This window comes from Equus przewalskii, chromosome 21 (genome assembly GCF_037783145.1).
Source record: "Equus przewalskii isolate Varuska chromosome 21, EquPr2, whole genome shotgun sequence".
NCBI classification, from domain to species: Eukaryota; Metazoa; Chordata; class Mammalia; order Perissodactyla; family Equidae; genus Equus; species Equus przewalskii.
Genome location: NC_091851.1, coordinates 26,691,668 through 26,708,326, shown reverse-complemented (window position 1 = coordinate 26,708,326; position 16,659 = coordinate 26,691,668). Strand labels below are relative to the sequence as shown.

Genomic DNA, 16,659 nt, shown 5'->3' with positions numbered 1-16,659 from the left:
GACTCCAGAATGTAGTGGTTAAGAGCGTGGGTTCTGTAACCAGGCTGCCTGAGTTCAAATCCCATTCCACGGCCTTATGGCTTGGTAATCTTGGGCGAGTTTCCCAACCTCTTTAGACCTTAGTTGCTCCCCCTGTAAAATGGGTCCTGCCTCACACAGTTATAAATTACTATTGTTCTTGTTAATTTAACCATACACTATTCTGATCTCATTGAGGGCAAGAGCTGTCTTTCCAGTGCCTAACACTGTGCCTGGCACATTGCAACTACCCCAAACTATTTAAAAGGTGGAATATCATGCCTGCCCTTTACCACTCACATATGGTCAAGTGCTAACAGAGTCGTAGAAACTCGATCCTTCTTGGCTTATTTGACAGATGGGAAAACTGAGGCCAGAGGGTTCAATGACTTAGCAAATTGGTGGCAGAAACAAGGCTAGAACTCAAGGCTCCTGCTTTGGAACAGGTCAATATTTTTTTTCCATTTAATTAAATTTTTGAAGGTAAGAAAGCTCTGGGAAGCTAGGTGGGTGCTGCCCTCTTGCTGGCAGTGTTTGGGAGACAAATCTTGTCTGAAGGAGACAGGCCAGTGAAAGAATATGGAGCAGAAGCCACACATCTGCCCTGTGAATTGCAGGGGGAGAAAAGAAAAGACTCTGTGTGAGATTGGTATGCTTTCCATACTCACAGCAAGACTTTTAAAGAGGAAAAACCTCCATAAGGAAGGCCAAGAGTCAAGTGGAACAGTGACAGACGTTCCTAGAGGATTCAGGGAGGGAAGAGAAGATAAAGACCAGCAAGATGGACACCCACGTGGAAACAGGGCCTTGTGCACCAGGCTGCTAGTGGAAGTTTATGGTCCAACTTACTCAGGGCTCTCATCAATCCCTAAAGATGGCAAAACTTTGAAAGACAAGGAAGCAGGTCCACACTGCTGGGCACCTTCTCTATGCATGACATTGCCCTGGTACATCACTTCTGTGCACTGAATGTTTGTGTCCCCCCAAAATTCACATGTTGAGGCCCTAATCCTCAAGGTGATGGTATTTGGAGGTGGGGTCTTTAGGATGTGCTCATAAATGGGATTGGTGCCCTTATATGAAGAGACATGAGAGAGATTCTCTCTCTCTCTGCTCTCCACCATTTGAGGACACCTAGAGAAGATGGTCGTCTGCAAACCAGAAAGGGGGTCTCACCAGGAACCCAAGTGGCTGGCACCCTGACCTTGGACTTCCCAGGCCCCATAACTATGAGAAATAAACGTGTGTTGTTTAAGCCACCCCGTCTATGATATTCTGTTATAGCACCCTGACTAAGACACTCACAGATGCTGTTTAATTATTACAGCAGCTCCAATTTACAGAGTGACCCCATTTTGTAGATGAGGAAACTGAGGCCCAGGGAGGTTCCTCTGGGCAGACTGCTAGCAAGGAGTTTCTGGCTCCAAAGCCTGGGTGTGTTCTTTCTACTCAGTTCTGCTACTTTTGAGGATTTTTTTTTCCTAGTGGCAGGCTGCACTTTAAGTGCCAGCCCTATAGGTCAGTGTAAACATGATTCTGGATGTGTGAAATGTCATCAAAAGCCTACAGACACTTCAGAAGTAACAGGGACATATAAACAATACCATATTATAATTTAACCTTCTTGGTTTATGACAGCAGAGTCCAACGTGCTGCATTTTGTGAGCCTACTTTAAGTTAACGGTAATAATAGTCATAACTAACTTTTGTTGAACACTTGCTATATGCCAGGCACTGTGCTGACTACAGTATGCATATAATTGCAGTGACGCTATGACACAGAGACTATGAAAGTCAGTGTGGTAAGGAGGGTAAGACCAGGGGGCAGCTTGGGAATCTGACAGATTAGGTTTTACTCTCTAATCAATCCAGCATGTTTCCAGCTCCACGACTGTGAGCAAGTCACCTAATGTCTCAGAGCCTCAGTTTCCTCATTTGTAAAATGAATGAGCAGATCACAGTACTCACATCGAGCACATAGCCTGGTGCCTGGTGCAGCATAAGCCTTCCATAAATTACAGCAATTGTTATTACTATGATCCTCACTGCCATTTGGCTGATGAGGAAGCATGGCTGAGAAGGTTAAATAACTTGCTCAAAGTCACACAGCTAATAACAGGCAGGGCTGAGATTCAAATCCAGGTCTGCAGGACCCTAGAACTCTTCCTGGGGGGACCAAGATGCATCCATCCATTAAGCCAACATTTTTCAAGCACTTTAAAAAGGTGTTTTCTAATTCAGAGCAGACCATTCTCCCAGAATTAGTGAGTCTGACTGTATTAGGACTCAGAGGTGGTTCCTACTTGGCAATAACTAATGGTAAAGTATGTGGGCAGAAAAGGCAAAGGAGAAACTTCTGTCTCTCCAGGGCAACATAAACAAGGTGACCTTTACAGAGGATCTGAGGGGGGGGGGAGCATGGTGGTGCGTGGGACAATGGCATCAAAGAAATAACGAGGAGGGAATGAGACAGCAAAGGGAGCAGTGAGGTGGGCAGACGTGAAAGACTGTATGGTGGAGAGGTGGGCAGGATGTGGAGGCTGGGATGAGAGCTCTGAATGGCCAGGGAAAATGGGAAGGCAGAAGCCTGGGGGTCTGGCTGGGAATGCTCCGGGAAAGATGAGGAGGAATGAGACAGGGAATGGAGAAGATATGAGAAGCTCACGACACTCTAGCAAAGCAAAGAAACAGCCAGAGGACTATAACTGGAAAGGGGCTTGTCCCATCTCTTCAATTTTGCAAATGTGGAAACTGAGTCCCCACAAGGCAAGAAACTGACCCATGGTCACAAACACGGTCAGTACAATGGCTGGGACTAGAGCCAGGTCCCAATTCCCAGCACAGAGTTCTCTGCATCAGTGGTTCCTGCACCTGGCTGCATATGGACTTCCTAAGGACCAAGGTATAAATAAAGATTCTCAGGTGTTGGCCCAGTGCTTCTAAATCAGACTTTACGGCAATGGTTCTCTAGTCTCTGTACTCCCCTGGTGATACTGCCAGCTCAGCACCAGCTTGTGTGACCTCCACTCTCCCACTCTGAGATCTGGGGGACAAAAAGCAAGAATAACTGGACAACTGAGGGGACAGGAATGACAATTTGCCTGAAAGGCTGAGGAAGGCTGGCAGGTAGGCTTGGCCCGTGACCAGCTTGCACTTCTAGACCAGCACTGTCCAACACAAATAGAATGCGAGCCACATATGGAATTTAAAATTTTCTAGATAACAAAATTTTTTGAGACAATATTTTCTAAATTTTCTAGATATTTCTAGTTTTCTAAAATTTCACAGGTAAATTTTTTTTTTTGAGGAAGATTAGCCCTGAGCTAACTGCTGCCAATCCTCCTCTTTTTGCTGAGGAAGACTGGCCCTGAGCTCACATCCATGCCCATCTTCCTCTACTTTATATGTGGGATTCCTACCACAGCATGGCGTGCCAAGTGGTGCCATGTCCACACCTGGGATCCAAACCGGCGAACCCTGGGCCGCCGAAGCGGAACGTGCAAACTTAACCGCTGTGCCACTGGGCTGGCCCCTCACAGATAAAAATTTTTAACTTCTACATTAAAATTCTAAGTTTTTAATTTACAGTAAAAACGAAAATAATAGGTGAAATTAATTTTAATAAGATATTTTACTTAACCCAAAATATCCATACATTATCATTTCCATATATAATCAATGTAAACATTATTGAGATATTTTACATTCTTTTTCCCAAATCAAATCTTCAAAATCTTGCACATATTCTACTCTTAAAGCACATCTCATTTCGGATTAGCCAATTTCAAGTGCTCAATAGCCACGTGTGGCTAGTGGCTCCTATATTGTACAACACAGAGAAAACATTTCCATTGTTGCAGAAAGTTCTCTTGGCAGCACTGGTCTAAACCAGGGTTTAGCAGCCTTTCAAAGTAGCGGGAAGATTTTTCACTGCTTTTTCTTCTGACATGAAGGGGGTGGTGATCAAAGGAAGAGAAAGAAATATTTTTGTATCTTTCTAGAAGACACTGGTTTCACTCATCAGGGAAGAGGGCAAAGAGATGACCTGCTATTGGTGGGGTCTCTGAGATGGATTTTTTTTCCTTGTAGTATAATATGTAAACCATGTAAAGTGCACAAATCTAAGTGTAGAGCCGGACACATTTTTACATATGTATCCACCCATGCGGCCCACCCAGTTGAGGATGCTGACATTTCCAGCACCCCAGAGGGTTCCCTTGTGACTCTTCCCTGTCAGTGCCATATCCCAGGACTACTCAATATTCTGACTTTAATCACTGTTGCTTAGTTTCGTCTGTTTTTGAACTTTCTATGAATGGACTCATCCTGTGTGTACTTTTTACGTCTGACTTCTTCCACTCAACTCGATGTCGGTGAGATTTTGTTTTACATGTCTGGCAAAATTCATATATTTCCAAAGGGGCCAGAAGAACCCCTCCCCAATTTAGGCTGATGCCAGGCCTATCTGCTGCTGCACCATCTCATTCCTCTTATTCACCAAGGCACTGATGGCCATAAGGAAAGAGGAAAATACTGGGGCCCCTAAGATTCTGGGCCCAGGTGGCCTGAGAAGGGTTTGCAATCTAGCAAGACAGATGGGATTCAAGGGCTCTGGTCATCATCTCTCAGCTTGGCAACATCCAGTGACCTGTGATGGAGACAGAGACTCAGGGACAGGAATGTGGCGCTAGACCTGGTAGGACTTTTTCTGGCTTCCAGCTTATAGGCAACGCCAATGAGGTTATGCTTGCTTCCATCTGTCCCACCTCAGTATCCGCAGTTAATCCTCTCTCCCCTTTTCTTACCATTTCTAGATTCACTTTTCTGGATCTGGGGCTTGAAACCCCAAAGAAGCCAAGGAACCAGTCTCCCTTCCCCTCCAGACTCTGATTCACTGTATCTAGGGGAGCTACCTCTCTCCTTTAAGCCACAAACGAGGAAGGTGTGTGTGGGAGGGTCAGTGCCGCACTAGGGACCAAGCCATCTGATGGGTTCTCAGATGGAAACGACCCAAGCGGATCCTGCTCCTGCTCCCTCCTCCCCCTCATGGCTGCTGAGCCTCAGAAGGCTTACCTGTGGCTTCTTGTCCCTCTCCTCTGGGGATGGGTCTGTTTCTCTATATACGACAGCTTTGGTTACCAGCATGTCAGGATGCTGCAGTTTGGCCTCCTTGATGGCCAAAGCCAGGGCCTGGTGAAAAAGAAAAGCAGACTGAGGAACTATAGATATCGAATACGGGAGAGACCATGGAGACCAACAAGCCCCTTAGTGCACAGCTGAGGAAACGGAGGCCCAGAGAGGGGCAGTAGTCAAATAATAAAAGGGAGAGACTAGAGCTCAGGTCTTCTGCCTCCTTCTGGCTCCCATTCATTGCCCCTTCCCTGGGAGCTCCTTGTCTGGACAGCGTCAGCAGGAAGTGGACATCATCTCTGCCCACAAGGGCAGCTGTCCACAGATAACCCAATATGGGAGGGACTGGGGATTGGCAGTGCCACTGGGAACAACAATCCCTATCCCCATACCTGGTCTTGATCAACATCTTCGTCCCCAGTAATGATGATTCGCTTCTCGATCCTTGTCTCAGAAAACCCTCCTTTCACAGTCTGCAGAAGGAGAGGGAGGTGAGGTCAGCCTTGGGGTCTGCTGGGGCAGCAGCTGTGGCAGGGCAGCTATCCAAAGCATCTCTCAAGGGCAAGGCCGGAGTCGGCAGTCATCTTGTCTCCTGGCTCCCTTAGTTTTTCTTTTTCTGGTTTTGGGACTTCAGACTGCATGTCCTGCCTGTCTGCCTCCACTCCCTCAACTACCAGACTGTCCCCTCCAGGTCTTCCAAGCCCAGCTCAAATGCTGTCTCCCTGACCTGGCGATCCTTCCGCCTTCCTGCCTCAGTACTCTCCGAGCACCAAGTTTGTGTCTCTCAGGGTTCTGGTCTCTCTTCCCTTACTGACCTTGTGTGTGTGACCTGGCCTTGCTCACTAGGCTGGAGCTCTTGAGGGCAGGGGCTGTCTTTTGTTCATCTCTGGATCCCCAATTCCCCCAGTCCCCTGTCCAACCTGACCAGGGCAGGCGCTAAATGTGGATTTGTTGAATGAACACATGAATGAAATGTGAATGGTGACAAGGTCCTACCTTAAATGACTTCAAACAAAACTACAAGAGAAAATTGCATTCATGACACTATAACCTCCACTGTTCCCCAAAGGGTCAGGGTTTGGGTGCAAGTTTAGAAGTAGAAGATGGGGCAGGACCTAATTGTGGGGCATACTGAAGGAGGGTGGTGGCTGAGGGAAGTCCCTGCTGGAGTCAGGAGTGGACAGAAAGCAGGGCGGGGCTCCCAGCTGGCAGGGTCAGGAAAGGCTTTGCAAAGCAGAGTTATCTGATCTGTGTGTGGTGGGGCGTGTGATGGAAAATCTTCCCGTGAAGCTTTCAGTGAAGCCAGCATTGCTCACTAATGCTTTTGGTGAGAGTGGGCACTTTCTGGGGAACGTGCAGAGGTACTGAGTCCTGCACAGGAGTGGCAGGGCTGTGACAGCTCGTGTGCATACAGGGGCAGTGCTGACTACCGACTTCTCCCTTGATGGCTCTGCAGAACCTCCAACTCAACCCGGCTCCCTGGCCTCTCTCCTCCAGGTCACTGTCCCTGGCCTAGCCCCTCCCTGCCTTCCTGCTGGCCACTCGGGTGTGGACATGCTGGCCAGACTGTCTGCCCTGTGTCCTCATTGGCTGAGTCACGGCTGACATGTCAGCCTTCTTTGGCTCTGCCTCTTCCACCCCAGCTCCAACCCCTACCCTGGTCCAGCCCTCCATCCCTAGTCTCTCCATAACTCTCTCTCTCCTTTCTCCCATCTACCTGCACATCCTAGTGGACCTACACTCCTCTCCTTAAACCCCTTTTCACTGGGCCACTCCCCAATTAAAAAACCTTGACAGCTTTTCAATGGCTCTCAGACTTAGGCCCTCCCTTGTCACATTTGTTCTGGGATTTGTCTTATTTGTCTCTATTCTGCTTCCCCTACCCTGAGTCCAACCTAATTTCCCAAAGTTACGTTCCCTGCATGCTGCCGCTTGCTGACAGAGACTGCTTCTCCTGTTTCCCACAACATGCATCGCTATGGTCCCTCTAGTTGCCCCTGGCACAGAGGCCAGCATAAGGTTGACACTCACTAACATTTGCTTGGTGAACGAATAAGCAAACACAGGCAGTTTCTGCCACACTTTCTGAGTTGCTTAGAACATCTGCATCTGTCTTCTCCTCCCTCACAAGTCCTACCTGGCTTTCCAAGACCCTGTGCAAACCCCACTTTTCCCAGAAGTCTCCTCCTCACTTTTTGAGCCTTCCTTACATCAGCCCCCTCTAAATCCCTCCAGCACTTAAGGCGTACGAGGCAGAAACGCCATGATTCACAGTTACTTCCAAAGAGGTGGTTCCCCCAGCCTGGTTGTCAATGTTGAAGGGCACTGTGTGTAGGACACACAGAGTCTGTGCTTAGGACAATCTGTAGCACAGAGCAAAGCACACAGCACTCCAGAAACTGGGAACACCGCAGTTCTTCTCTGTCCATGTTACAAGGTAGAGCAATGGCAATGACCTTCTCCAGCCCTGCATCCAGGCTGGGGGCATGCGGCACCCTGCTGCTACTCACTTTGGTAACATGGGTGGTGGTGGAGGTGGAGAGGGTTTCCGCGGTGGCGCTGTAGGTGCTGGTGAGGACATCTTTCCCGATGATCTGCAGAATATAACCACCCCCCACCCCGGGGGTCAGTGAGGACACTGGGCTCTGCAGGGTGGGGTGAAGGTGCGGTAAACCAAGGAACGAGTAGGGATCCCATGAAGGTGAAGTTTGGAAGCCAAGATGCTTCGAACCACTGAGTCTAAGAATTCAGGAATACTGGAACCTTCAGAATGCTAGACCCACAAAATTCTCAATCCTTGGACTCTAAGATTCCTAGAACCCGAGATTCCTGAGGCCCAGAATCCTACTAAGACCCTAGAGTTTAAGAATTCTGGCATCTTAGAAGAACAAACAGAGGATCCAAGGTGGAAATAGAGCCCTCCTGATCCTCCATCCTATCAGAGCCAGGGCTGGATGATGAGAAGGACAGACTTGGAGAATGTGGGAGCTGCAAGAGACCTCACAGTGACAGACTCAGTCTCATGGGACAGCCACTGGCAGAGCCAGGCCCCGACTCCAAGCCTCTGGACTCTTAGTGCATTGCTCCTCCTGGTCAGTAAGGAGAGCAGATGTAAAAGAGCCGTCATATCACAGGCACACCACGCGGAGGGGCCACTTCACCCTCACGCTGCTAATGCCCTGCTTGTGTGTGTGGAGTGGAGGGCAATGGACGAGACTCTGGTGGGCACCGGGGAGCCCTGTGAGCATCTGAAAATGATGCAGTTTCCCGGTGCTGCACTTTTAGGGCAGCCTCCTGGACTCTATGCTGCACTTGCTGTGGGCCACCTACGGCAGCGTGGAGTCCCCTAGCCTGAGCTGGCCCTGACCACTTACCGGAGAAAGAGAACGGATTTCCGTGGCCACCGTCTGTGGGCCTGGGATCATGGCAGCTGCCCCCTTCCCGGACTTGACACTGTTCTCCTGGGGAAACAATAGTGCTCAGATGGCCAGGTCTCAGGTGGGCGGGCCCCCAGGATGGCCGGTGCATGTGGCCACATAGCTCTCATGGCCACAAGGTTGAGTGGTGACATTAGAAGCAGAGAGCTGAAGGCATCATTCAGTTCAGTCTCCTCTCACTTGTCACCCACTCACTCACATATTTACACACTTCCTCATACACTCACTCATTCAACAAACATTTACCGAGTGCCTGGCATTAGGGACACTGTGGTGAACAAGACATGGTATCGCTCTCTGGAAGCACTAACAAAGGAAGGAGCTGAGACATTCAGGTTCTCCTCTCGTCCCTGCCACGTCCTAGCCACATGACCTGGGGGCAGAGCCACCTCCACTCTCTGGGCCTCATGGATTCACCTATGGAAAGGGACCCCTGTAATGTAGGTTCATCAACGGTAACACACGTCCCACTCCAGTGGGGGATGCTGATAATGGGGGAAGACTATGCACATATGGGGGCAGGGGGTATATCGGAAATCTCTGCATGTCCCTCTTAATTTTGTTGTGAACCTAAAACTGCTTTAAAAAAAATAAAGCCTTAAAATTTTTTTTTTGAAAAAGGGATCACTACCCCACTCCCAGATGAGGCTAACAGAGGAGAAAGGACTTTGCAAATAGAAATCCGTAGGATAAATATAGGAGTATAGGCTGGCTATTGACATCATAATAACTACTGTTTTCTGAGTACTTGCTAGGCGCTAGGTATTATGCTAAGGATGTATTATCTCACTTCATCCTCAGAACAACTGCAGGAAATTGTTCTGATAGTCCTGTTTTACAGTTGAGAAGCCAGAGGGCCAAAGATACTAAGTGGCTTGCCCAAGTCCCCCTGCAAGTTAGTGACAGAGCCTGGATTTAGATCCATGTTCGTCAGACTCCAAGTCCAACACGCTCCTGCAACACCACTCTGCCCTCGGGATTCTTGCCCCTGAGGCAGCTCTCCTGGTCCTAACTTGGATTCTAACTGCTAGATATTCCTGGAATTGGCCCTGGACTTACTGGCCCACATCTGGGAAGGGGCCTGGCTGCCCGCCTCTACCTCCCACTTTCTGCACCATCTCAGGGCTCAGCCTAGTCTGTCCAGGGGCCCAGAGCTGTGTCCATTCTCCAGCTCCCCAGATACTAGATCTGGATCTCTGCCTGCCAGGAGATAGGTGAGGACAGAAACCCTCTGCCTTGCCCCTGCCTACCTCCGATACCTGCCTCAAGCAAAAGCAGTCAGTGACCTGGTTAACCTGGCATCCCAGCTTCGGAAAGAGCCACTAGCCCCTTGAATCCTACTGTCACTCTTGGCCATTCTCCCCTGAAGCCTCTTCTTCTCCCAGTGCTCCCTCTTCCCCAGGCGAAGTCTCACTTCCACTTTCTCATTGAAAACAGAGGCTACTAATGGAGACACAAGTCTTTCAAAACAAGGTGCCATCTGCTCCATCTGACTCTCCTGTATCTTTGGCCAGTCCTCTCTCCTGCCTCAAGGAGGAGCAGCTCCTCTCCTGGCCAAGGCAATGCCACCATTGCCACTCTGGACCCTTCCTCCTGTGTACTCAGGGCTCTCCTCTCTTGCTACCCTCTCTCTGGGCCCCCTCAGACACTCAAGCCTTCTGCTGCCTCATCGAGGACATTGTCCCCTTTATCTGTAGCCCAGATCTTTCTCGAACCTTAGACCTTTACAACCAATTGTCTCCTAGCATTTTCCCTTGGAAATATCCCACAGGCACCTTAGACTCATCAACTCCAAAATGGAATTCACTGCCCCCTCCCATCTCCCACACATACCTGCCACTAAGGAGCGCTCTCCTCCAGTGCTCTCCGTTTACATCAGTGCTTCCCAGACTTGGGGGCATCACTTGGAGGGCTTGTGAAACCACAGACTGCTGGACCCCGATGCAGAGTTTCTGAGTCAATAGGTCTCAGGTGGGGCCCAGAATTTGTCTAACAGGTTCCCAGGACCGCACTTTGAGAACAGCTGGGCTAGTGAGCAGCATCACCAGCCCATCTTTCCCTCTGTCACCTGAACATTCTATCAACAACCAAATCCTGCACTTTCCTCCCTCCAGGTATCCCTTAACCCGATCTCCCTCTTCAGCATCCACCTCCTCAGACTCTGGCCCTGCCCCAGCCCCTGAACTAGTTCTACCAAAGGCATGTGGGCTCAGGCCACTGTCTGTCTCCTTCAGGGCTGGATTCACAGTGCCTGGCACAGCACTTCACACGGCGGGGGTGTTCAATCAATACTTGCCAAAGGAGGGAAGGAGGGAGGAAAAGAGGGAAGGAAGGAATTTTTGCTCCAGTCATGTTCCACACAGGTTGCTAGAATAATCTTTCTAAAACACAGAAACACATGTTTGATGACATCATGCCCCTACTTAAAATATTGAAGTGATGCCCATTGTCTCCAGGATGAACTGTGAACTTCGAGGCCCTTCAAGCCCCGGCCCAGCCTTCCTTTCCAGCCTCTTCTCCCCCTGCTCCTTCTTCACACACTTGACATCTCTCTTCACTGACCACTTGCCTTCTCCCGAACACTATGCTTCTTCACATCCTTGCCTTTGCACCTGCTGTTGCCACTGCCTAGAATGCCTTCTCCTATGATTGCACCTTAATTTATCCTTCAAGCACAGCTCAACTGTCACTGCCTAGGTAAAGCCTTCCCTGGTCCCTCTTGGCAGGGGTGTCACCCCATACCTCTCCTCCCTTTGCTCCCTAGAGGGCATGATTACACTCTTCTATGAAGGCAGGAAAAAATAATAGCAGCTCACAGTTACAGAGTGCTCACTATGTGCCAAGCCCTCCTCTAAGGGCTTTGCATATATTTTCCTGGTTCATCTCACATCAACCCTTTGAGGGATGTGCTATCATTGTCCCCCCATCCCATTTTACAGAAGTGGAAACTGAGGCTTGGAGAGGTTCAGGTAACTTGCCCAGGGTCATCCAGCCAGCAAGTGGGAGAGCTGGGCCTTGTTCACCACTGTGTGCCCAGGACCTAAACAATTAAATGTGCCTGTGATTATTATTTGGATGAATGAATTCTAGCAGGCAGTGTGTTTTCTTTGACTCTGTATCCCCCTACTGGGCAGATTAGTAGAGACTAATAAATCTTTTTTGGAACAAATGAATGGATGGATGGATGGATGGGTAAATGAATGACATAACTACCTACTCACCATAGCACAAATTTAAATTTAGCCCTACAAGCATCCCAATGCCATGCCATAAAGGATTGAAGAGAGAGGAGGAACTGATCGACCAGTGAAAAGTGTGTGAGCTGCTAACTGGTTTGGCTTTATTTGTCTTAAAATCTCTGTTTACCCAAAACCTACCTGCTGGGTAGTCTAAATTAATGTAATTCTCTTCCTATGTGTATATCAGGGGTTTGGCAAGAGAAAGCATTTGAAAACAGCTTCCCAACAGCTTGAGACAGATTCTGCCCGGGCCCTGATACCTGTCCCTGCCCCAGCCCCAGCCTCAGCCCCACACGGCAGCTGGTGTTCACAATGGTCAGGGTGAGGGAGCAGAGCAGAGTAGTTGAGATGGATAGTGGGGCTTCTGGAGTCAGAATGCCTGGGTTTGACCTGGCACTACCACTTATTGGTTGTGTGACCTTGGGGAACTCACTTTACCTCTCTGAACTTCGGCTTCCTCATTTGTAAAAGGTGGAGAAAAAAAGAGCACCCGCCTCACATTTTTTGTGAGGACCAAATGAGATCATCCATTCAAGGTTCTCAGCACACTGCCTGGCAGCAAAACCTGTGTGCCAAATGCTATCCACTCTATGTCATCCTTAAAGGATCTGATGTTACTGGACTCTCTCAAGAACCTGTGAACCAGGCAGAACGGGGATTATTCCAATTTTACAGATGAGGACACTGAGGCCAAGGACCTTCCTCCATGGGTCAGACAGCAAACAGGTAGCAGACCCACAGGGTCCCTTGGGAGATGGTCCAAAATCCTGAGCTTCCAACTTAGGGTCACTACACGCCAGCTACCGACCAAAGCAAGGAAGTGGCCCCAGACACAAGAACATGATGGGTCTTCAGGAAGGACTTTCAGGCACAATCCTCATGTGTTGTCAATAATCAAATACCACCACCCTCCCTCTAGCCTTGCCGTGGCTGAGATGACTCAGATAACCAAGACTCAGCGATTCCACCTCTCACGTTATACATTTTGGAAAACTGACGTCTGACTGGACATCCTGTGACAACTACGGTACCAAATAATAAAAGTTTAACTGTATGTCTCCTGCCAGATGCAGTGAGGCCAGATGAGGATTTCCTGTGGGTTGTTAGCTTGTGTCTGGCCCTTTCAGGGGGCGAGGGGCTGGTCAGAGAGGGAAGCCTCCTGGGTCCTACTTACCATGGTGGTTGATATGGTCTCCGTGGTGATGGAGGGAGTGGTTGGCATGAACTCCTTCCCCCCTGGGGCAGTGCCATCAACCTGCCAGCCAGAGGAGGAGTCATTAGAGAGAAATAGAGAATGTGCCAGACACACCTGCAGCATCCGTTGCCTGAGCTCGTGGCATTCCCAGTCACAAGGAGACAGGCTGTGTGAGTGAACACGCACTCAGGGCGGGGGGCGGTCCACACACAGCCCAAATTACAGAGGGGCCTCACAGGTCCTCCAGCCTATTTCAATCATCTTATTTGACAAAGGAAAAATAATCCCAGACAATTGAACAAATTCTATCTGAACTCCAATGCATGTATTCTTTGACCTAGTGATCTCATGGCTAGGAATTCAACCTTTGGATATAAACTTTGAAAACTTTGCCAAGAAGTATGAATAAGAAAGCTCACTGCAGCACTCATCATTAACTGTAAAAGACAAAGACGACCACAGGTCCATCAGTGGGAGATGGCAAGATAAACGAGGACCCACCTCCCAAGGGGGATAAGAAGAGTAAGTTTGGTCCTTACACGCCAGCATGGGGTGATCACCAAGATAATTATTTTTAAAAAGTGAGGTATAAAAGAGAACCATCTCTTGTGTGTAAAATTTTTAAATGTCTAGAGATGTAAGTATATATGTTGGTATACCCATAAACTTTTTTCTGGGAGGAATCACAAGAAAAATTTCATTTTGTTCTATTTGAATTTCATAACAGTGAACTTTTTTTCTTGTTTTGTTTTGATGTCAATAAAGATTACAGGGCTGTGGGATTTGGGGCTATTTTTAGTTTTCTTTATACTTCTCTGTATGAAAACAAAACACACGTTACTAAAACACAACAGGCCAGAGAGGGAAAGCAGCTTGCCCGAGGTCACACAGCTCATCAGAAGTTGAAGAGTCTTGACCGCTACACTAACAGCCTCATAAACCCATATAAATGTTATAAAAGTGAAAGAAAAAAATTCTGGAAATGACAGAGTAGCCCAAATTACGTTGGTTTATGTCTTACTTTAGTTCTTGAGACAAAGACTGGTCTCCAGGGCAAGAAAGCCCCAGGACTGCAGCTCTTCTGGCCAGGAAGAGTCAAGAGGTCATCGATCAGACCCACAATCTCAACTTTCAAAGTTTAAAAACCACAAAAGGAACTTAGGAAATGTACTATACACAGTACACCTGTGTCTATTTATGACAGCTTTCTCTAGGGTACCAAGTATGTTTCATCGTGCTAAGACAAACAATTTTTTCTTTTTTTCACCTCGTTCATTTGCCAATCTGATGTGGAACCCCCATGCATAAAAAAATGATCCAGTGTGAGCCATTCTGCCTAAAGCTAGATTGGACTCTCTCCCTTGTCTCTCCCAAAGCAGCCCCTGGGACACCTCAAGAAACCTCTCTAACTCCTTCAAGCAAACTGAAAGCCATGATCTAATCCACTAGCCATTAGTCCTAAAAACACTCTGAGGAGGATGGGGGAGACACGATCATCCTCATTTTATAGATGGGAAAATGGAGGCTTTAAGAGGTGTGGCCTGCCCGGGACAGGAACCCATTACACGGCCCACTCCCAGAGCTCAGCGAGGACAGTGAAGCTCAGGACAGCATCATGGTTAAACGGGAGCTCCAGGTGAGCAAAGTGGCATGGGTTGGCCAAGGGGCTTGGCCATGGTGGAGACCCCAGCCCCAAATGCCCAATACCTATGCTCAGGGAACACTGGAAGGCACAGGTTACCTGGCTGGTGTCCACAGTGCTGACTCTGGTCTGCAGTACAGCCTCCGGCTCGATCTTCTTCCTGATGGCCAGGCTGCTGACAGTCATGGTTTCCGTTTTCACAGGCTGTAGGGAGACGAGCAAGAACACTCCATAACTCAAGCCCCATTATGACTCCTGCTCACAGGCAACTGTGGTGTAGGGTCAGCAAGTTATCTCCCACCCCTGCAGCTGGCCAAGTCTGGAAGGGTATGCAGGTCAGGGCAAAAGAGGCATGGTGAGATGTCATAGACAAACAGCCCAAGATGGGGGTAGCCAGAACCACCCGCAGCACCTAGACAGGCCTGCCCATGACCCTGCAACCACAGAACCTCCTGATGGCTACATGCTGTCTTTTAGGCTACCATTAAAAGAACATCTACTATTCAATTAACATGCTCTGTGCTGGGCCCTACACTCAGTATTCTCCTTATGTACATAATGTCACTAAATCCTGAATGACTTCAATGGTTATGCCACCACCTCCCACTGGCTCCATTTGAACTATTCTTTAGAGCAAGAGTCATACACCTCGCAGCCTACAGGGGCCAGGCAGGAGATGTAAACAAGTAAAGTGGGTTTGTTGGGGACTGGGATGAACAGGAGAGCACATGGGGTTCCACTCAGGTTTGGCCAGTGGTGGCCATGGCCTCTGAGTGACTGGATCATCTGATTTTTTAAAATGATACAAAGATTCAAAAATTCCTGGGTTTTATATTTAATGTCCTGATTTTTAAAACAAGGTCAAAGAAAACCTCTGGTAGCCAGATCTGGCCTGGGTCCACAAGTTTACAACCTCTACTCTGAAGTCTTAAATTAAATGATCCGTTTCTTCTGAGCCCTAGTTCATGGCTATACACACAGCAAATATTAACATATGTGAACTGAACGAATGAACACAAGCTAGCTTGTCATCTGGCTGGGAAGGTGAGAGGGGATTCTTATAGATAGCTGTAACCCTAAGACCCAGCCATTCATTCAATTAATCATCTCTTAGTGCCTGGTATGTGCAGGCTTTGAGAAGCTGCCACCTGGTAGGAGAGCAGACTTGTCAACCACTAACCTGACTGTCTGGGATAATGGTGGGAGCAGAGCACTACAGAGAAAAGGGGCTATGGAGGGAGCAATACTTCTGCCCAGGGCGGTCAGGAAGGTATTTGCTAGGGAAGTGATAGCTGAACTTAGTCCTGGAACATGACAAGTTTGCAAGTCAGAGAAAAGGAGGAAAAAAATCTATCCAGAGGGTATAGCACAGAGAGAAAGCCAGAGCGGATGAACTCCTATTTCAATGCCTGGAACATGGGGGAAAGGACAGTGCGGTGGGAGGGAGGCTGAGGCTGGAAGAGAAGAGGGAGCAAAGGAATAACATGAACAATGATCCTCTGACAGGAGGACACAGAGCAGAGAGGCCCAGACACAGTCTGTCCCTGTGTCCCACTCAGTGACATTTCCTCTTCTCTAGGAGTTTCCACTGCTACCCCAAGACCCCAGGGCCAGATGGATTTAGACTGCTGCCCCTTCCCCAGGAAGCCCAGGCCCCAGGGAGAGGAGCCTGAGCCAGGATCAGGAAAAACCATCCAACTTTCAGACCAGGCCGCAGGAGCCCCTGCGAGTCCATAAGCACATGCTCTCTGCAGGTGCCATGCAACGCAGGTAGGGAGCGGAGGAGTCGAGTAAGATTAGACTGACCTCAGGCAAGCGATAGGGTCACAGGGTTAAAATGCCAAGGAGTGCAAGTTAGGGGTAAACCGAGATGGCAAACATGCGGGCACAGAACCATGCTGTTCTGCAGAGGGGCAGTCATGCAACATGAGACCGAGCTTCAGGCTGAGGGACTCTGGGCTGCAGGCTGGTGGCTCAGTCTTCTCACAGATGGCCCAG

At 48.8% G+C, this 16,659-nt stretch overlaps 1 protein-coding gene across 50 annotated transcripts in view; it reads right to left on the bottom strand.

Moving 5' to 3' along the window:
• The window catches only part of EPB41L1 (erythrocyte membrane protein band 4.1 like 1), a 118,242-nt gene that overhangs the window by 3,922 nt on the left and 97,661 nt on the right, over window positions 1-16,659 (bottom strand). For 37 of the 50 annotated variants that reach the window (XM_008536302.2, XM_070588240.1, XM_070588261.1 and 34 more), the window contains 6 exons: window positions 14,761-14,865; window positions 12,999-13,079; window positions 8,523-8,609; window positions 7,659-7,742; window positions 5,541-5,621; window positions 5,092-5,208 (listed from right to left, as the gene is read on the bottom strand). In XM_008536302.2, the coding sequence (XP_008534524.1) occupies window positions 5,092-5,208; window positions 5,541-5,621; window positions 7,659-7,742; window positions 8,523-8,609; window positions 12,999-13,079; window positions 14,761-14,865 (555 nt within the window). The remainder of the gene's footprint in view (window positions 1-5,091; window positions 5,209-5,540; window positions 5,622-7,658; window positions 7,743-8,522; window positions 8,610-12,998; window positions 13,080-14,760; window positions 14,866-16,659) is intronic. The other 13 variants (XM_070588249.1, XM_070588228.1, XM_070588246.1 and 10 more) reach the window with 2 other exon arrangements.